Below are 21,524 nucleotides of genomic sequence, written 5' to 3' on the forward strand. Positions count from 1 at the left end.
CTGTCATGCAAGTAAGCTGTGTGTTGTTTTCCTTTCTTGAGCAATAGTTCATCAAGGTTCTTTTCCGTGAAATTGTGGCTGTATCACAGGAGTTACTGGGCGCACTCCAGTATTGCGTGCATTATTGTTCTTATTCTATTTTTAGCACTTTGTAAAATTGTCCTTGTAGTGGTTTCACTGCTGTTGCTTTCTTCTGCTCTGTAGCAGTGTTGCTGGGTGTGTTGTTTCTGAACAGACTGGTGAGGCGGTTCCATGTTCAGTGTCTGCGGTTGCCTTTACTAACAGTTCATGAGACTGGAGAGCGAAGAGCAGGTAGGGGATTCAGAAGGGATTTCAGGAATTCCTCCTCATCTTGAGTAGCTTTTGAAAGGCATAAAGAATACTTCAGCCTTAGTACAAAACTAAGTAACTCTGCTTTTCTCAAGCATTTATTTAGTACTGTCACTGTGCAATGTATTAGTGGCCCAAGCTCAGTCTCAGCACCAATTTAGATTTGATTTGCATGTTAAGAAAAATATATTTGGTTACGGAGATATGTACCCGGTGCGGTGCCTTAGTTTTTAATCCAAACTGTTTAAACAGAAATGTTGCTGTGGGGAGGAACAAGGGCTGTTTCCTCTTTCTGACATCTGCTCTGCTGTGACCAGGAAGAACTTCTGGGACTTGCTAAAACTGTCCCCTTCCAGTTCCATGACGCCACAAACTGTTCCCAGTGCTTCCTTGTTCTCCGCCAGCCGCAGGCGGTGACTGTTGGCCCTCTGCTTCCTGCGGTCTCGTTTACACCTGCTGCACTGCTGCAGGATTACAGTCGCTTTCGGTTCCCTCAGTGCCCGATAAGAACATATCAGAACCTCGGACCTTTCTGAAAGGATGTTTTGCCACAGGACTGAAAAAATACTGGAGATCTTTGTCACGAAAAGTATTGTGAACATGAGGAGAAACTTCTTTGCTGTGAGGTGCTGGAGCCTGGACCAGGCTGCCCGTGGCGGGTGCGGAGTCTCCTCTGGAGACGTTCAAACCCGCCGGGGTGGGATCTTGTGTGACCTGCTCTGTGACCCTGCGGTAGGGGGGTTGGGTGGGGTGATCTCCAGAGGCCCCTTCAAACCTGACTGTTCTGTGGTTCTGTGATTTTCTTGACCCTCTCCAGATCTCTCTGACATGTTACATCATAAGTAGTTCAGCAGTTTAGGTTTAAGTCCAGGTGAAGCAAAGTGTGCTGAAAAGGGAGAGTAGAAACCACTGTTCTGATGGCGTAAGTTTTTGCTTTGTTGTAAGAATGAACAAAGCCTAAAACAAGTCCACTTATGTTTAATATTTTATTATTATCATTGCCCATTTTCTCATTTCTGGATGAATTTTCAAGGTGGAGTTTTGATGCTGAGTCTCTTCAGACAATGTTTAGATCAAATACAGCTTTTCTCAAATGACCGTTAAGTGCACCAGGCCTGCACACGGCACGCGCTGGAGGAGCGCGCTCCTGCGGGCTGGCGCGGACGGAGCCTCCGGGCGCGCTGGGGTGCGGCTGGGCGCGGGTGCGGTGCGGGGGCTGGGCCGCGGGTGCGGTGCGGGTGCAGTACAGGTGCTGGGCCGCGGGTGCAGTGCGGGTGCAGTGCGGGGGCTGGGCCGCGGGTGCAGTGCGGGTGCAGTACAGGTGTTGGGCCGCGAGTGCAGTGCGGGTGCAGTGCGGGGGCTGGGCCGCGGGTGCAGTACAGGTCCTGGGCCGCGAGTGCAGTGCGGGTGCAGTGCGGGGGCTGGGCCGCGGGTGCAGTGTGGGTGCAGTACAGGTCCTGGGCCGCGAGTGCAGTGCGGGTGCAGTGCGGGGGCTGGGCCGCGGGTGTAGTGCGGGTGCAGTACAGGTGTTGGGCCGTGGGTGCAGTGCGGGTGCAGTACAGGTGTTGGGCCGCGAGTGCAGTGTGGGTGCAGTGCGGGGGCTGGGCCGCGGGTGCAGTACAGGTGTTGGGCCGCGGGTGCAGTGTGGGTGCAGTACAGGTGTTGGGCCGCGAGTGCAGTGTGGGTGCAGTACAGGTGTTGGGCCGCGGGTGCAGTGTGGGTGCAGTGCGGGGGCTGGGCCGCGGGTGCAGTGCGGGGGCTGGGCCACGGGTGCAGTGCAGGTGCAGTGCGGGGGCTGGGCCGCGGGTGCAGTGCGGGTGCAGTGCGGGGGCTGGGCTGCTCTACATCGAGACTGTAATTTATTTTTTTTAATAATTGTTTTTAGGATGCAGTTATGCCAAGAATTGAAGCAGCTTCTTAGAAACTCTAAAGTTACACTAATTCTACTTTGCTATGGATGCTTATTATGGTAGCATAGTTGGTGCCGTATAAAAATAAGAGCAAAAGCCTTTGTAGCTGTAATTTTTCTGTGCAGCATGTAGTATAATACTTGAGAAAGTTCCATCAAAAAAAAATCACCAGGCCCTAAAAATCTAACATTACTGTTAATTAAAGATGCGTTTAGTGTATTTTGTATTTCTTGCTCAAGTCTTTCAGCTCTTGTGGGTGACTTAGGCAGCTGTGACAAAGCTGTTAACATCAGTCGTCACTACTGCTGTCTACTACTAGTGTAGTACTAGCTACCTTAGCACACTGGAGTTGGTAGGCTTCATGTTGTATTTCAAATTCTGATTACTTTCCTAGCTTGTCTTTTGGTTCAGAGAAAACAGCAACTCTTGGTCTTTTTTTTTCTTATCATGTGTGTGTTTTCTATCACTTCTGCTGAAGCATTGCAAGGATTCTGCCTTCTCTGCACTACAGCTGCTCCAGACATTGGGTCTGATTCTGAACAGAGGGTTATGGAGCGATAAAGCATTATTATATTCAGGATCTGGTTTTTGACCCAGGAACAGCTGTCAATCAGGTATCACAGACGCCTCTCCTGAATGGATGAATGAAAGCCTAGAGTGACAAGGCTATTCCGTGTGGTGCCAGATAACAAGCATAAGGCAAATCCAACTACAATGTCATTGGATTTTCTCCAATGTTTTAGGTAGAATACTTTTCCCCCCACTAGATCACAATTAGTTGACCTAACATTTACATTGCACCCGTGCTGTAAATACGCTCCTGTAGTTACAGTAATTATTCACAGATGCTATTTTCAGAGACTTGTACAATAGATAATTGTGTTTTCTATCGAGTAAGGAGCCTAATTTCAATAGTGACCACAAATCTGTGCTAAGATTAGGAGTCCTTGAAGCTAAAATAAAATACCAGTGGTACTTAAAGACACCTGTGTCATGCACTTGTTGCACAAGTCTTTGTAGTGGAAGTCCACTGCATTCCAATCTAATACTGTGAAACTAGTCAAGTTCATGGTCATTTCCCCAAAACTTCACGTACCATGGCTTTAACAAATTCCACTTTCTAGGAATTTGAAAGATTTTTGCTTTTTACCTGTTTATCAGCCTTCATTACAGCTTCACGTGAATGTTTGGTTATGGAGTCTAATCTAATTAATCACGTGTTTGTCATTAACTTTCTGTATGAATTCGTAATGACTGATAATGCTACTTCATAATGTATTTAAATACATTAGCTCAATGAACTGTGAAGCTAGAGGTGCTCCACAAGGAACACGGTGGATTATCCTTTTAATTTTGGCCATTTGAAAATAATTCCAGATACAGGCAAACTCTTCTCTCAGATGTCGTTTTTGTGTGATAGTTCAGAGTGATCAGGTTGAGGGGCTTCAGAGCCTGGAACTGGCGTCCCCCGGTGAAATTAATCTCGCTGTTAGACAAACTGCTTCAGCAGCTGGCGAAACAGCAGGAACACGTGGATTCTGCTTCCTTGGTTACAGGAGCGATAGCGCACTTGACCTTCAGAGAGCAGGGTCACGGCGAGGGCATTTCAAACAATGCCGCCTGCTTTCCGGGCCCGGAATCCGCGGTCACGGGCACTGGATGAAAAGATCCGGGATCTGACTGAGAGTGACCTCGACACTTCTCTTGGATTGTTTTGCCCTCAGAGATTTGCTGAGGAAAATTAGAAATAAGGCTGCAGGAAGAATGTGACCCTGTAAGTACTGGAGTGAGTGCAGAGTGCAGCTGGGGAGCTCCAGGAAGCAAACAGTGCTAGGTGTGTTAAAGCCAATTATTTTTCCCCTGTCTCTTAGATAAGCATATTTGATCTGTTTTGTGTAGGGAAATGAGGAGGGTCTGGGCTATTTTTTATGTGTTGTTTTCTGACTAGGTCGCAGTGGTTACTGTTAAATGATTGTTGATGAAGCCTCTGCAAAATCTGGTGCACTGAAGTTCTCTCTGATACATGGCCTACTTTGTTTCTTTCCTCATCTCTTCAATATGAAGTCTCATTTGAAACTCCAGTCTTAAAGAAATTAAAGTGTATTTAACTTTGTAAAATAGAATTTGGCATTGCAGGAATGTACGGTCATTGACTTTGGAGGAGTAGGTTCTCGGAGGTGCAGCTCCCAGAGCAGCTGCTGATCCAGGTTTCCTGGTGTCAGGCTGCTCCTGAACACGTCAGAGTAGTCAATGGTGTCTAATTCTGTAAGTGAACCTGATAGAATGCCAAACTATTGTCTTCCTGATATGAGTACTTACAAGCCATTTGCTTTCAGAATACCTTGCTTCTATTTATTTGGCAGTCTGATTAATGACAGCTTAATTTTTCCGTGGTGTTTATCTGGGCTGCACTTTGTAGGTCTCTGACAGAACTAGTGTTGTGTTCTCCAGTACTGCTAGTTTGGGTTTTGTTTTGTTTTAATTTAAGTCAAATTTGGCTGTGAAAAGAATGACAAGGGTTTTCTTTCCTCGCTCTGTAAACTGTGTATTTCAAAAAACATGTTCCCTTTTTGCATTGATGTATTTATCAATGGCATGTGTATTCAGTCTGGAAAATAAACTTGAGATTTTTAGGAGCAGTCAGAAATTTAAAGCTGTTCTTATTCCCCTGAGCATTAAGTAGACAAACCAGAAAATAAGGTGAAGTTTGGATCTCAGAGTCCTTCGCTATCCTGAGTATGTGTGCATGTTAATAAAAGCATAAAAATAGATTATAGGTGCACACCGAATCATCTATTTGTGTTAGACAGATTAGGCTCCTTTAGCACACCATGTCTTCTCAGCCAAGAGAAGAGTAAAATGTTGTCTGTTTGCAGCTTAATAAATGCGCTTTCTTGAATATTTGAACATGAAAATGACATATCAGCATATAAGGGCAGCTGGTCTCAACTTTACCCAACCGTACAGAGAAATCACTGCTGGAGTTGAGGTAACGCGCTAGTCACGAGGTGAGGATGAGAGGTAACTCAGATTAAAGGAGACTGGGGCTGGTCAGTAAAAATGGCCCTTGCCTGAGGACGTGGTCCGTCCTCTGCAAACTGAGGAAGGGGTCGAAAGCAGAAGGCACCAGTTTTCATACTGACACCGTACCTGGAAACACCGTTGTACACTGGGACCGCTTTGCAGCCGGCACTTCACAAACCCAGAAAAAAGGAATGGTTGTTTAGTCCCAAAACGCTGACAGAAGAATTTCAGTGCAGTTACCATACATCTGAAAAGAATGCCAGTACATACATATAAGTTGCTATAGATCTTTGAACACCTCTGAAGAATAGGTCTCTGTATTTCCAAGCTGCCCACAATGCAGCGGTTTGTTGGGGCGGGGTGGTGGTTTGGTCATCTACCAGATTCATTCTCTTCCCAAAAAAGGACAATATTCTAATAATTCATTGACAAAGAATCCAAGTTGGCTTAATGACTGTAACCGTTCCAATAAATTTAGATTCCATGCTGTAGGGCCATCTGAGCTTTGGTAATTTCTTTGTTTATTAATTTTAGAATTTTTCGGTCCTGCAAGAGTGAATTGAAGTTGTGTCCGTCACTCACAGGTGCAGACTGTGCAGACTTCACTTTCTGAATCTCCAGTGATGACCAGCCCTTCCCAGCGCATCCAGATCATTTCCACAGACTCCTCTGTAGCTTCACCACAACGCATTCAGGTAAAATCCCTTCGGTAACTAAGCATTTCATCTTTTTGTCTCCTCCGCCCACTCAGGTTTATACAAAAGCACACAAAGGTCTATGGAAGGTTTCTTCAAGCTCTGTGAGAACAATCGTAGTGCAAACTGGAGTTCTCTCGGCCTGTGTCTGGTTACTGTGTGTGGTGGTTGTATCGATGCTGTAGTCAGTGAGCGGTGTTCGCAGAGGGTGCGCTTAGCCCCTATGGACAGCCCCGAGAACACTGTTTAAATTAGTTTGGCATTGTTGTTATACTTACTATACATGATAGGTTTTTTTTCTGTAATGTTATTTTCAAAGATTCAAACTGCAGCATGTATAATGATGTTGATCGTTAGTTTTTCTTATGAACCTAAATATCATTCACTTCTCATCCAACCTGTTATTTTTGTCTTAGTTGTTTATTATAGTCAGTGTTTATATCTGATTCATGAAAAATTATGAAGACGTCTCTATGATTTTTCTTTATAGACAGCACCAAGGAGATATTCTCCAGTTATCAACGACATTTAGCTGTGTATCTAAGATGTTATTCCTTAACATTATCAGCAAAAGGTAGAATCAGGCAGCTTTACTGTTTCACCTGCTGATTCTCAAGATTCTGTTATGATGGAAGATTTATATTTTTGATACAGTTGTCTGGTAACATAATCTCTATTTTGACTGGTAGAGTAACCATATCAATATGTATCAATATTTCATTGCAAGGTAGATGTTCTCACAACAGGTATAACTGAAGCATACTGAATATTCTGCATTTGTAAGGTAGGTATTTATATTGTAACTTTTGTTCGATTCTGGAAAATAATCTACCTCCTTATATCACTGATATTTCTGAGAAGAACTTTTCACTCCATGATGGAGAACGCTAGGATGAGAAAAGTGTTCCTGCTTCCTCAGATAAGTACAGGCGGTATCACAGTGGTGCTGGTCACCTTTCCTGAGGAGTTTCTGTAATCTGGAAAAATCATCAGCTCTGTAATTCAGCTCCTGCTTGGGGTAGTTCTACTGCCTTTTTAAGGCGCTTTAACTTAGTAAAACTATAATTGTAGTGTAGTTTTACTATTAAACTGTTAGCATATGTCTTACTTTCTCGTAAGTTACATTACACAAAAAGTACATAACAACTAGATAAAAAGTCTAGGTAATCAAAATTAGGGCCATAAGTACACTGTTACCATGGCACCTGATACAGTCAGTGAAATAGGAATATCAGTACATGTAAATTCACATTCTATTTTCAGTAGCATTTTAAGTCTGACATTAAGCCCAATCCATGTTTTTATAAAGGATCTGGAGGCAGGAGTCAAATGTACATGAAGCGAGCGGCTGGGGTTGCTCGCTCTGTTCGGCTTGCAGGAGGGACCTCATCGCAGTCCAGCCCTCCTCGTGGTGCTGATCTCCTGTCTCTGACCGGGGCAGGACAGGAGGAAGCGGAACCAGACTGAATCAGGGAAGTTCAGGCTGGAATGAGGACAGTGTGGTTCTCCGAGGGGGTGGGCAGTCCCTGGAGCAGGCTCCCCAGGGCAGTGCTCACAGCACCAAGCCTGGCAGAGTTCGGGGAGCGTCTGGACCGTGCTCTGGGTCGTACGGTTTAGTGTTGGGTGGTGCTGCGAGGAGCAGGGAGCTGGACTTGATGATCCGTATGGGTCACTCCCAACTTGAGATGTTCTGTGATGCTGTGAAGTTGCTGTGATGCTGTCTCCCTAGGCAGAGTATACCTGCATATAGACCTGTCACACATCAGCTGCAGTGGTAGGTATATATATACATATATATGTTTGATTTGATTTTATTGTTTTGCACTTATGTAGGCAGCTGCAATAACTTTGCACCAGTGTAATAAATGTACAAATAACAAGATAATAAATAACAAGGGCAATTATCAGAGAGTATCATAGTTCTGAGACAGAAAAAAGGTTTTAAAATGGAAAGTCTGCTCTGGCTCATAAAATTCTTCAATGTGTTTTACAGATTGTGACAGATCAGCAAACAGGTCAAAAAATCCAAATAGTGACAGCAGTGGACTCGGCTGTGTCTCCAAAGCAGCAGTTCATTTTAGCCAGTCCAGATGGAACTGGTGCAGGAAAGGTGATCCTGGCAGCCCCCGAGACACCCAGTGCCAAGCAGCTCATCTTCACCACCACCGACAACATCGTGCCGGGCCGAATTCAGGCAAGTGTGCTCACTGAGATAGACCAGGGATTTTTGTTGTTCAGTTTTTGATTTGAAGATGATTTAAGTCTCTCATTGCTTTACGGCAAATTCTGATAGTTTTCTAAAGATCTAATGACGTGGATTAGACCATACTAATTTAGGCTTTGTTATTCAGTCAAAAATCCTCCTGTCTTGGTGTTCCTCATGCATTCCATTGCACTCATCATGCCTCGTCTGTTCTCGTTGAAATTCCAAAGACATAAGCAAATACATAGGAAGGTGCTTGTGAGGAGTGCCAGCATTGCAGCTGGCTTGTCGGGGATCCGCAGCTCACCTGAGCAAGCCGCTGTATGGCACACGGCCATGAAAGCTTTTTGGAGCAGAAGTTGTCCTTCGTTATAGTTGTTACAGCTTTGAGCATAATCCACACCAACGGGAGCCTTGCGAAACCAATTATATAAACAGTGATCTCTAATGAAGTTTGAGCCTTCATCCTAGCATTCTTTAAAAAATACTAATCGGAAACTGAAAACCAAAACCAAACCCCACACAAACACGTGGCACCTGGTCCCTATTGTTACGGTTACAACAGAGAATATTTTACAGAGAGAGGAATCATTCTCACACAAATATGTGGAAAGTTGTATTAGCAGTCTTTAAATTTGTGTTACTATGCTAAATGGATTATCTGGAGTTACAGAGGGTGTGGGTTTTAAATTTTCTGTGTTAAGTGGAATGTTCTGAACAGATGCTTTGGAATCCAAGGCCTTTGGAAGCCAAACTGGTTCTATAATGGGTCTCAGCTTCCAATTGTCCCTGCTGAACCGTGTACCTCTAGTAGGCAGAGAAGGGATAGGGGGAACAACATCTGAAATACAGCCATCTTTGGCTAAAACCGGCACCTGTTGGAGGGTAATCGCGAGAAGGGAAGGATACTGTTGACTGCACAAGTGAGGACACTTACTTGTCCTGAGCAAAATGAGGTGTTTTATTTGGGGTTTGTTTTGCTACGAGTGTTTTGGCAGTCTCGCTATTGACAGTAAAAACTCTCATTAACTTGCATTTTATGCTACTTAATTTCATTCCATATGTCATACTCTCAAACTCAACCACCTCTTCCCAGTTAATACACCACTCCTGTTCTGTAGGCAGAGCTCCTTGCTTTCATGTCAGAAGAAAATATTGGCTAATTACCTCTTTCTATTCTGGAATTTTGTTCTAGATAGTGACAGACTCTGCGTCAGTGGAACGCTTGCTGGGAAAAGCTGATGTTCAGCGGCCCCAGGTAGTAGAATATTGCGTAGTCTGTGGCGATAAAGCATCAGGTAAGGAAGAGTAGGAAGCAGTATTCCAGAAACTTGATTGAAAGGATGACAGGATGACTGGGATGAAGGGAGGAGGTTTCGTGTGTTTCGACTGATTTTAGCCATAGCGATGGCAAAAGCAATTGAGTCTAAACCAGAAAAAGATAACGTTATACTTTTGTATCTATACACGGAATAGTTAAACTGCTTGCAAGAATATTAGCTGGTACTTCAGCTGGGGTGTGTGGTAGATTGGCGTGTGCTGAAGGACAACACGATTGAATAGCTCCTGGTAACTGAAAGAGACGATTGGAAGCTTTTAGTCCGGTTCCCCACAGCTACGGGCAACCGCACATATACACATCACCTAGAAAAACTCCACCGGTTCCAGGAAAACACTCCAGTGCTCTCTAACGAACTGAGGACTTTCCAGTAGATTTTGGTCTTTAATTATGACAGCAAAAGGCAGGTGACGGCAGACAGAACTGCATCTGCGCTTGCCCAGAATGGGATCTGCCGCTCGCAGGCCCCTCATTCGGAAACGGGCTCAGCTTTCCGTGCTCTCCTGGCAATCGGTAAAAAAGAAACCTCCTGTAGGGCATGAGCAATGCTTTTGTGGTCCTAAATGATGGTAAGAACACAAACTACATTTAAAGGGTGACTTTTACAATGTCTTACTTGCTTCAGATAAATATTTTAATGGTAAAATATAAGTAATTTCCATTTGAAAACAAAATATGTTTCCTAGGTCGTCACTATGGTGCTGTCAGTTGTGAGGGATGCAAAGGTTTCTTTAAAAGGAGTGTGAGGAAGAATTTGACCTACAGTTGTCGTAGCAACCAGGACTGTATCATCAATAAACACCATCGGAATCGCTGCCAGTTCTGTAGGCTGAAGAAATGTCTAGAGATGGGCATGAAAATGGAATGTGAGTGTCAAGTACCCCATGTAGGTATTGTGCCTACCAAATAATTAATACATGAACTAGCGCTTTTTAGTGTGTCCTCTCCATTTTGGTGTGTGTTGCCTGAAGGAAACAGAACTTTGGGCAGCCCAAGTGTCTCCAGTGCCTTTCTGCGCTCAGCATTCTGTGCCTGAGCTGCAATAGTGATGTGTTTTAAACTGTGAGGAGCCCAGATAGAGCCTCACATGGAACGCCTGTTAAAACACAGTGTATGTTTGTAATACGAAATATCTTAACGTGGATGGACATGAATCTAAGTCCAGTGTTCCATGTTCGTAGCCTGCTTTCCTTCTGGTTTATTTCCACTGCTTTTTCATCTGGTTATAGAAGATAATTATGTCCTTTTTTTTTTTTTTCTTAGTTTTTCTATTAATTTGGTCATTTGTGTGCATTGTGCTATGAGGCATTGTGGAAGCTGTCCTATTTTAAACAATATGCTTTCATGTTGGTGTGCGGTGCTTTGTACAGTTTCAGTGCTAGCATCCAAACACCTCTTTCAATGTATTTTGTTTCCAGTTTATAGCAGCTCTGCTTCTTCAGCCCAGCACTGTGTGAAGCCTATTATCTGGTTGTTTTGTGATAAATTTTTGGGGAATTTAAGGTGAAGCAAGAAATACTGTCCTTTTTTCCGCTCTGATCCAGGCAGATAGGTGCCAAGCACTGAGCTCAAGGGAGGCAGAACTTGAGCTGTAAACAGGGAAGTCTTTGCTGTCCTTGCACTCTGGCGCTCCGGAGCTGGCGTGCTGGTCGCTGTGCTTTGCACACCCTGTGCTGAGTGCAGGGGGACGCTGTGCGACAGGAGCGGCTGCGTTTCCAGAACCTGAACAGTTCTGACCCAGTAGGATTAGGATAAGTGTTCATTGACTCCACTGGGTGTTGGGTCAGCTTTCTCATTAGTATTTATCTCTCCACCAAGCCAACAAAATGGATATACCCACTTTTGCGCCCCTAAATTTTGCTGACAGTAACGAAATTAGCAAAAGTAAAATCAGAAACTAAATAACTTGCTGGCTATGATGATAGAGACGTATCCGTGTATTTTACTGTTACATTCAAAAGGGTTGAATTTTGTGTTTGTTAATCTTTTAGAGCAATAACTGCTGTACGATTAATTGGTACAACAAATAACACAGAAATATCGTCTCCATTTATGTTATGCCTTATATTTGCAAAATGTGTGAGAATTAATATTAGTACAACACTTAAAAAAATGCTTTATGTTATCCTCATAGCCTTTTATTCATTCCACTGTCCTCGTTTTCAGGTGAAAAGTCAGTACAGTCTGATGTTATGCCAAGCTATAGAGGAGCTTGTGAAGTTTTAGTGACTGAGATTCCACTTAACTTTCTGGAATCTGTATGATAATCATAATAATGGTGCCTTAATATTATAAAGATACATTTTTCCCTTTCTTTAAAATTACAAAGTTACTGTTTCTTGCTATTTTTATCAAAAGATTTACCACACTTGTTTGGCACATTGGAGATGGAGCTCGTTTTCTTCCAGTTATCAAGTAGAACTGTTGTAAGTTCTGCAGAGGTCAGTTCTGGAAGGCTGCTCCTGCTGGCTGGGGCGCAGGGAGGTGAGTGAATCGCCATCAAGTGGAGCCTCGCCTGCAGGAATTAGCCCGCATCTCTCGTGCTTCTGGATTTGTTCTGGGTTTGCGTTGTTCTGAGCCATCTCGAGGCTGACGGCGCTGACATTTAGACACAGCTTCACCTGTAAACATCAAATAAACAACCTGAAAACACGTTTTTGCAGAATGTTCCACCTTAGTAAATGCCAATGAAATAGCAAGAGCCGACTCCGGTTCAGCAAAGCTTAAAGCGAATGGTCAGTCTGTGACTTTCTGTTTTAAAAATGCCCATAATCACAGATACAGTAAAATTGGAGCCTGTGTTTCTTCAGTCTTCATATTAAATTCCTGGGCTTGCGCTGAGCTGGTGAGAATTTTACTTTATGTATTTTTCAGTTGAATTATCTCCTTTCAAATCCGCATGTTTCTGTCCTCCGTGTAGCGGTTCAAAGTGAAAGAAAGCCTTTTGATGTGCAGCGTGAGAAACCAACCAACTGCGCAGCTTCCACGGAAAAGATCTATATCAGAAAAGATCTGCGAAGCCCTCTCATAGCAACTCCAACGTTCGTGGCAGATAAAGATGGGACACGGTGAGTAGCTCAGTTTAGTGGGACTTGCTTAAGGTTGTGTGTGTGTATTACTTTGCAGGCATACCTATTGTTTTTTATTTTGCTGTCTGCTTTAAAGAATTGGACACAAAAGAGCTCCTGTTCACAAATCATCTGTTTTCATTACCAAGACCAGCAGAGATTGTTCTGCTTCTCGTGGAAGTGTTGAAGTTGAGCACAGCCGGGTGGTTTTCGGATCAGAGCTGGCTCCTGCCCAGCCTGGTCAGACAGAGCGCAGGCGGGCAAATATGTGATATTTAAGCAAAAAGCACGTAGGCTTACGCTGTGCTGCATCCAGGTTAGCACTTCTCTGAAATCAAATCTGCAAGTGGCAGACTCAGTCTTCCTTCTCCTGAAGACAGAATAAATCCGCATTAGAAGGAACTGAGAGGATATCTGTTTGGGAAGTTGTCATGTCTTGTGCACAGGAAAAGAAAACATAGTCCAGTTTTCTGTCTTTCAATCTACTTTTAGGAAACTGTTTCAGAAAGACTCAAGTCCCGATGAATAAACTCTTAAGCTTCATTAAATTGTTAATTTAAAACCTGCGAATCCCTTTGATCATGACACAGGTTGTTACACATTCTTCTGTTGAATGGACTCCTGACTGTCAGGTGCCTTGTGCTTTTGAACAGGTCAGCAGGTCTTCTTGATCCGGGAATGCTTGTGAATATCCAGCAGCCTTTGATCAGGGATGACGGCACAGTCCTGCTGGCCGCTGACTCCAAGGTATTGTTCCTTCGGTTAAGTTCTGAACACACGTGTTCATTGTTGAGATTATTTTAGCTATGTGCATATACACAAATAGTTCCTGCTCGTGAGAAGATAAGGTTGGGGTAGGGCTGAAGGTCTGTAGGAATGGAGGTAATTTCTTCCCATGGGCAAAGCGTCAGCGTCGGGTAGCTCCCCACACAATGTGTCAGCTGGGGCTGGGACTGGCGGTTACCATGGGATTTAAAGATCATTGTGAGCCATTGTACTTCCCATAGGTGTTGAGGAGGAAGGAAAAGGTACATAAGGGAAAAAGAACACAAAGATTAAAAATGGGAAAAATTTATTTATGATACCTTGCCTATAATTCTGATCTACTAGTATGGTTCTTGCTTTTTAGGCTGAAACAAGCCAGGGTGCTTTAGGAACACTAGCAAATGTTGTAACATCTCTTGCTAATCTAAGTGAGTCGCTAAATAATGGAGATACTTCTGAAGTTCAACAGGAAGAGCAATCTGCGAGTGAGATTACACGGTATGCATTTATATTTGCATCTTATTTAGCAATTTGTGTTCTGTTTGGTGTATGCTTACAGTCATTCATTGAAGTAGTTTGGCATTGTGACACCAAACATAGTAGAGATTGCCGCCTACTTTGAAACACAAAAGCAATTCTTTATAAATACAAGTTTGACTGTTGTCCTCTTGTGGAGAGCTGTGCCCTGTGTTATAAATGTAGTGTTTTGAAGCTAGACCAGATTTCATACTCAGAAAAACAATAAACGACTAGTTTGTGACCTTGAGAGACTCTGAGAACAGCAGCGCTTGGGTATTGATTTGTTTGATAGGCTTATTCCGTGCAGCTTCTGCGCGGCGCTCGCGCCCTTAGCCCTGCTCCGCAGGGTCGGTGCTCCTGCAGAATCCCGAGGGAGACTGTGCTGCCATGAAACCCGCTGGTAATGTAGGGACAATGTGCTTAAACTAAGACTAAAACTTTTTTCTTTGTAAATGTTTAGAAAGAGCTTGAAGTCCTTTTTGTCTTTACTAATGAGGAAAATGGGAAGAGGGAACACGAACTCTTAAGTTTTCCAGCAGAGCCCGAGATTTTTAAAGCTGGGGTTTTGTCTGGGGTGTTTTGAGGGGGTGTGTGCTTTAGCAGGTGGGTTAGACCAGGTGATCTCCAGAGATCCCTTCCAGCCCCAACCATTCTGTGATTCTGTGGGTTGAAGGACAACATAAATTTGCAATATAGTGAAATAAGACTAATACTTGGTCTCAAAACTGTCCATTGTTTCTCAGGTAGATGATTTTTAAGAGGAGCTTAACTTCAGACTCTTAAGTCTTTTATTTAAACTGTTCAAGTGGGTGAGCTGATATTTAAAAATACTTGACGCTGCAACTTCAACTCACGTCAACCTTGTGCTTAGAGCAGGAAAAAACCTCTAGAAACAACCTGCAAAACTTCTTGACAAGAATACTGGCAGAGCAGCACTATACCGTAATACTGCCCACTGGTACGAAATCGGAGAACAAATTCTTCTTCACATCTAAGCTCAGTTGTGCTACAAGGGCATTTCCATCTCCCCGTTCCAGCTGGAGCATGAGGGACCCCGGGACTGGGCTCTTACGTTACCGTTCCAGGGTCTCTAAGGCTCTGTCTGCACTAGGAAATCAGGGGTGTCTGGCCACATCTCATCTCAAGGGAAAGGAAAGTCAGGCATGTTGTCAGAGGAGAATGACACCATTCTCCACGGTTCTGAACAGTACAGAGGGACCAGGTTGTAATAAAAAATCTGACCTTGTATCTTAGCTTAAACAGTTCCTGCACATCTTCCCTGGAAGTGGAAATGCTTGATAGTGTTTAATTTGAGCACTGCTCTGAATTTTTTGAGGTGTCAAGGAAGCAAGCATTCTTTCATTGTTTATTACTTTTTCTTGCAGGGCATTTGATACTTTGGCTAAAGCACTTAACACCACAGATGGTCCAGCAGCTCATAGCCTGGCAGATGGGATGGACCCTGCGGGAGGAGGGAACATCCAGGTAATCAGTAGAGATCAGTCAACACCAATTATTGAAGTGGAAGGACCCCTTCTTACAGATACACACGTCACATTTAAGGTATGTGCTGCTTTGAGTGTCTTACTAAACAGCTTAAGACGTAACTCAAAATTAGTATAATGTGTTTTCTTTATTCTTATGTTTAATTTCAGCAATGTAATGTGGGATGACATCTGCTGTTACAGAGCTTCTAATACGATTGTCACTCTTGCATGCTGTGTCTGAAGAGTATAGGCGTTATAAGACCTTTTCATAGATAGAAGGATGCTTTAAAATTTATTTAATTTTTCAGTGCTGTTGATAATCACTTTCCATATCATCCATATAGTATGATGTCTTGCTTAATTCATTTATCATTCTAGATATTGTAAAACCTTTTGTCCGAAAGACTCCTTCATACAAAGAGAGGTTACTGTGCCTTCCTTGATGCTTACGGTTAGACCACTGAAAAAAGTCTTTAGGCCTTGTATTTTAGAGCTGCTTCAGCTTTGTCTGAGTGCAGACAAATGCATGGATGAGCAGCGTGAGAAACAATAAGGGTGTTTGTCTCACTGTAATCAAGTTGAACTGTTTCAAGAAATACAAAGATCATTACTGAAATAAATAATACTTGATGTGGTCAAACTTTTATCATAACCTGCTTATTCCCCTCAGTAGAGTTCTGTGATTTTAGATTCCTGTTATATGCCTCCCATTTTGGAGATGCAGATTTTAGACTTTATTTTGCTTCTTTTCAAAAAGTTGTCAAAGGTCTTGTATAGCACCGTGATGCTGGCCAACACTCCGCAGAGCAGTTTAATTTATGGGCTTTATTTATTATTAAATATTAGAACATTTTAAAGGGACACATTGGAGCTCTGTCCCACATATCTTCACATTTTGCATTCCTCGACAGTAGTAATGAGTTATTTAGTAAGGTTTTCCTTTGACACTGTCTTGTCACACAGTTGCTTGTGATAGGCTATGAGTTTGAGCGTTTCACTGGCGTCCTCAGGCATGAAAACTGGTTTACGTCTGAAGTGTCTGTACTGCCCTGTCCTTTCATTTCCGCAGCTGACGATGCCCAGCCCGATGCCCGAGTACCTGAACGTGCACTACATCTGCGAGTCGGCGTCGCGCCTGCTCTTCCTCTCCATGCACTGGGCTCGCTCCATACCTGCGTTTCAAGCTCTTGGGTAAACGACACATTCTGTTGAATGGTTTCCTTTCTAATGAATTTAAGCAGTGATCTGAACACTTCTCAGCTATTCAAAATTTTTAAATGATGATATTGTTTAATTTTTAATGAATTATTCTCTTTTTTAAAGAACAAAATAGAAGGTGGCAGAGGAGGGGATAAATACGATGTCTGATGTTACTGTGGTTACAGAGGCTAAAGCCAAATCAAAAGCGAGCATTTAATTCGTACAAATATATCTTTGTAAAGAACTGGTGAGCACCGTTTTACAGATAACTTGAAATGGTTTCCTGTAGTTGGCCTAGTACTTATTTTTGCTTTTTGAAAGACTTGTGATATGCTAGTGTATGCCTTTTAGTAAAGCGGTTTGCAATAGGTTAATCCCTATTATCAGTTATTACAATTAACATAGTTACACGTAGGGTAATGCAGACCTGTGCTGTTTGCTGTGTGGTTTGCAGGCAGGACTGTAACACCAGCCTGGTGCGCGCCTGCTGGAACGAGCTGTTCACGCTGGGGCTGGCGCAGTGCGCGCAGGTGATGAGCCTGTCCACCATCCTGGCCGCCATCGTCAACCACCTCCAGAACTCCATCCAGGAAGGTGGGTTTGCCGCAAGGGGGCTGCGCTGTGCGGGGACAGTGGGTGACGTTGCTCGGGAGCTGTTTCCTGGTGGGTGGTGGGATTGTTCCGCAGGATCCCAGGGAAGGACAATCCTTCTCTTGCGTAATTGCCTTTCCCCTGGTGATCTACAGCTCTTGTTGCGCTGACCCAGGAGGGATCTCAGTGGGACAGGAGGGTCCGTAGGAGAAAGGGGACGGGGCTGGAGGATGAATTCGCCTGCCGTCTACGTCTGAGCGGCAGTACAGAGAAGGAGAGGTGCGTCCGAAGGTTGGGGTGTTCTCGGAGCTTTCCTGCCAGCCACATGGGATTTTTTTTCTCTTAGAATCATCATTTCTTCCAAATGACACCAGAAGCTTTCTCTTCCAGAACTTTCCTTATTTCAAGACATCGTGCAAAAATATTTCTTCTGTTTGATCTTATCAAAGACGCAGTGTAAGGCACACAGGTCTAGGCGATCATGCACACTGTTAGCTGTACAGACAAAGTAAAACATTGACCTTATAGTGAGATGGGATATCAGCGTTAATGTGTTTCTCAAGAAAAAGGTTTATCCTTTGGAATGGACTTATTTCCCAAGTTTGATGGTAGTGATTATAAGTTCAGAGATTTGTATTAGTGTAATCCATTACAGTTTTCATTCTCTGACTGGGCTGAGGATACACAGTGAGCAGGATACCGACCAAAATGGGAGCCTGTCCGTCCCTGGCTGAGCAGCCGATACCACTCCGTTAGAACATAGCCTCAAATAATAGAAGATTTTTCTAAAATCAACATTTTAAGAAAGAATATGGAGCCAACATGAGGAAAGTGAGGTTCCAAATGATGGAGGGTCTGCGTACACGTATTTGAGTGAGTTTACCCCATTGTAAGGAAAAAAGACTATTTACCACAGTGGATGAAAAGTGCACCTCTGAAAGTACAGGTAGGGGAAACAGCAGCATGCTCGTCACTGCTCTTGCGTTCAGTTCCGCAGAAGCTAACTCAGTGCTGCTGGAATGCGAAGTCGGGATTGCGTGATAGCATTTGTTCTGTGGTTCTTCCGTTCTCAGGATCATTCTGGCCATTTGTAGAATAATTCATCGTTTGAGAGTGTCTCCTGAGAACAGGAAAGCACTGGAGTGAGGTGGTTGTTGCAGATCACGCTGTACTGGCAAAGGAGCTGACATTCTGTTTGCTGACTCAGCTTCACAAACCTTCGCTTCCATCGTCACCCAGGCCGCCATTACGTGTCGCGGCATTTTAAGAGAGCAAATGACAGCAAAGACTTGAAAATGTTACTTCACCTGTTTTGTAAAAGCACGTTGGTTACTATATCAGATGTATTGAGCTCACGTTAGTAGTAAGCAATATCTTTTTGTAGATAAACTTTCTGGAGACAGAATAAAGCAAGTCATGGAACACATCTGGAAACTCCAGGAGTTCTGTAACAGCATGGCCAAGCTTGATATCGATGGATACGAATATGCGTACCTGAAAGCTATAGTCCTCTTTAGCCCTGGTAAGGAACTCAGTAACCAGATCTTTTTAAATAATAAGCATTCATATGTTAATGTTTTTAATGAGACTAATGTCTTGAGATGAAACTTAACTGTGAAGCTGCAGATGAAATGATTGTTCCATAACGATTTGTCAAAAATAATGTGTTTTTAAAATAACTTTGGAGCGACATCCCCGTGTTGTTGACAGTTCTAACGTGTCAGGTATTTCCGTGGGAAAACTAGACTCCCAAATTATCTTCAGCTAAGAATTTATGAGCAGTAAGTTATCGAGGTTGTGTTCTAGCAATATTAGTGAAGTAAAGGGCAGGGAGGATTGGGGAAATACATCCTCACCGTGACAAAAGGCACTAGCTTCCATTTTAATATTTTTAATACACTCATAAGAGGGATTCCTGAAATATGAGCAGAAATATCACCGTGTTCTATATGGAACTTCCACAAGATCTTCAAAGCCAAATGTGAACAGGCTGCCTTCCGTTTGTTACCAAAACAGCGACAGCAGACAACTGGAGCGTGGGCAGCAGCGCCTGTGGGCTGCGGGGTGCGCGCCGACCCCGCTCGCCGCGTTCCCAGGGCACCACGGCCGGTTTGAAACTGACAGGCTGAGCGAAACTCAGATGTAGTCATTTACCTTAGTGCAAAGGTGGTTACATTTTGAATTTAACAAAATTCAAATAAAAGGACTATCTTGTTATCAGGGTTGGGTTTTTTTCCATTTCTATTATTTTTCTTTTTGTAATAAAACTTACTTTAATTACAAGATATTGGTGTCCTGAAATGTGCTTTTGAAATGTTTTTCCATATCATACCATTAAGGGCTAGGTTTTTTAGGATTTTTATTGAAGTTGGAGGAGCAAGAAGCTCTCCCAAGTCAAGGTAGCTCAGTGCCGTTCGAGGAGCAGCTGGAACACCACGCTGGAGGCACTGGGCACAGTCAGATATGGGCTGTTCTCTGGTTTGGTTGTTATTTTTCTCCTGGTCGTGTGGCTGCCTTTGAGGAGCTGAGTGAGCTGGAATTGGAACACGAGGCAGACTCGGGAAGGTCAATAAATTGATCTTTCAAGAAAACGTCCCTGGGTACTGCTCAGTCAGCAGTCGGTTGAGATCACAGGGGCAAACGCACCCAAAGGAAAGGTCAGAAACATGGAGGAGGAGTAGAGGAGGAGTGTCAGTGCCTGGTGTGTACCCACGGGCTTCATCCTTTCCACGTGCTGTGGGCACACAGCACATGTCCAGTGGAGCGGTTTCCTTTATACATGTTAAATACCACAATACAACTGAAGTATTTAAATGGAGTTAAATGTGAGAATCTTATAACTAAATATATTTCACAATGTATAGGGAAACAATCTACATATAGAAATGTTTTGTTTCTTTAGATCACCCTGGTCTGACCAGTTCAACCCAGATAGAAAAATTCCAGGAGAAGGCACAGATGGAATTGCAGGACTATGTACAAAAAACCTATCCAGAAGATACTTATAGGTATTTATTGTCTCTAGTACCCAAAGTAATGTTGTGGGCCGCAGCTGGCAAAGGTACAAAATAACGTCATTGATGTAAAAATGTCCTTTTTGACATCTGTTCTGTTTTGGCTGTTGAGATGAGAAGAACTAGAACCTTGTTCGTAAAAGCAAGCGGGTTTGCTCGAAGAGGGACAGAAGCAGAACAGCTGTCTGGCTCCTTCGTGTCAGTTAAGCTTCCTTTCTATTGGTTTTTTGAGAGTCTTTTTGCAATGTTTGCAAGAGTAACCAGATTTAATTCATTGGAAGTCTCAAGAATAACTGCCTCAGACTTAATGGAAACTGCCCCCTTTTTCAAGTTGTCAAAGAGGCTTTGAGGTAATAAAAGGTGATGATCATTGCTTACATGTTGGTGAAGTTACACTACACATGCAGAAAAGCATTAACGTTGGGAAGAGAAGGGTTCCATGTGAGAGCGGTAGTGTGAGCGTCTTTATAAGAAATTCCCATGTCCTATTGTTTTGTTTTTTAATTTCCAAGGGCTTCTCTCTGAAAGTATTGAACTTGGTTTGGTCTTCTCAACTGTGTTCCTGTTTCTTGCTTGCTAGAAATAGTTATCCTATTTTCTAATAGTCTCCAGAAAAGCTGTTTGAAATTTGATCAACACAAGGATTTTCTGCACCAGGGAGACTCAAACTTCTGTCTGGTAATATATCCCAGAAGCATTCTCTTAACGGTGCCCCTGTGTACAGAAGCATGCAGTCCCATACCTCTAAGCAAGGTCTGAGGGTAGTGTAGCTTAAACAAAACCACAAACAACATTGAAACAAACAAACCCACCACAACCCCACAACGTGGGAGCCAGAGCTGGTCCCATCTCAGACCCGGTTCCTGTGCTGCTCCTGCAGAGTTAACCTGAGAGGCAGCAGGAAGGGCGGCAGGGGCCCGCTCGGGGTCCCGCTCGGGTGCAGCGCGGGTGGGATCCTGCGCCTCAGGAATCTCCTCAAGTCCCACATGCTGCTTCTGTGTGGAGTTCAGTTATTTTGGTTTCAATGTGCAAGAGCTGGATATCTGCCATAAAAATAAATATATGAAATAGAGATTTTGTTTCACATACTGTAGTGGCTTAAGGAAGAAAACCAGAGTCACAATTCCCAAACAATGTCATGTATTTTAAGTGGCGTTGTCTATATCCCCATGCTCACCCATGGGTAGTTTAGACTACAAGTCCAGTTATTTCTGAGCAACAGCGTGCTGGCACAAACTGAGACAGAAGCACAAGTGTTGTGTTATACCTTCCACAGAACCAGCAGCACATCCTCAGTCCTTTTGCAGCTTTTCCCTGACGTTGCAAGATACAGTATATTAGCAGAACAGCCCTTATATATTTTCTCTGTGGATATTGAA

At 43.5% G+C, this 21,524-nt stretch overlaps 1 protein-coding gene across 1 annotated transcript in view; it reads left to right on the forward strand.

Annotated features, from left to right (window-relative positions):
- The window catches only part of NR2C2 (nuclear receptor subfamily 2 group C member 2), a 34,154-nt gene that overhangs the window by 5,169 nt on the left and 7,461 nt on the right, over positions 1–21,524 (forward strand). The window contains exons 3-14 of the mRNA XM_065845779.2: positions 5,849–5,959; positions 7,953–8,153; positions 9,358–9,460; positions 10,188–10,367; positions 12,422–12,569; positions 13,223–13,316; positions 13,699–13,832; positions 15,239–15,416; positions 16,410–16,531; positions 16,995–17,134; positions 18,516–18,653; positions 20,034–20,139. Of these exons, the coding sequence (XP_065701851.1) occupies positions 5,849–5,959; positions 7,953–8,153; positions 9,358–9,460; positions 10,188–10,367; positions 12,422–12,569; positions 13,223–13,316; positions 13,699–13,832; positions 15,239–15,416; positions 16,410–16,531; positions 16,995–17,134; positions 18,516–18,653; positions 20,034–20,139 (1,655 nt within the window). The remainder of the gene's footprint in view (positions 1–5,848; positions 5,960–7,952; positions 8,154–9,357; positions 9,461–10,187; positions 10,368–12,421; positions 12,570–13,222; positions 13,317–13,698; positions 13,833–15,238; positions 15,417–16,409; positions 16,532–16,994; positions 17,135–18,515; positions 18,654–20,033; positions 20,140–21,524) is intronic.

Source organism: Patagioenas fasciata, chromosome 10, assembly GCF_037038585.1.
Source record: "Patagioenas fasciata isolate bPatFas1 chromosome 10, bPatFas1.hap1, whole genome shotgun sequence".
In the NCBI taxonomy this organism is placed as follows: Eukaryota; Metazoa; Chordata; class Aves; order Columbiformes; family Columbidae; genus Patagioenas; species Patagioenas fasciata.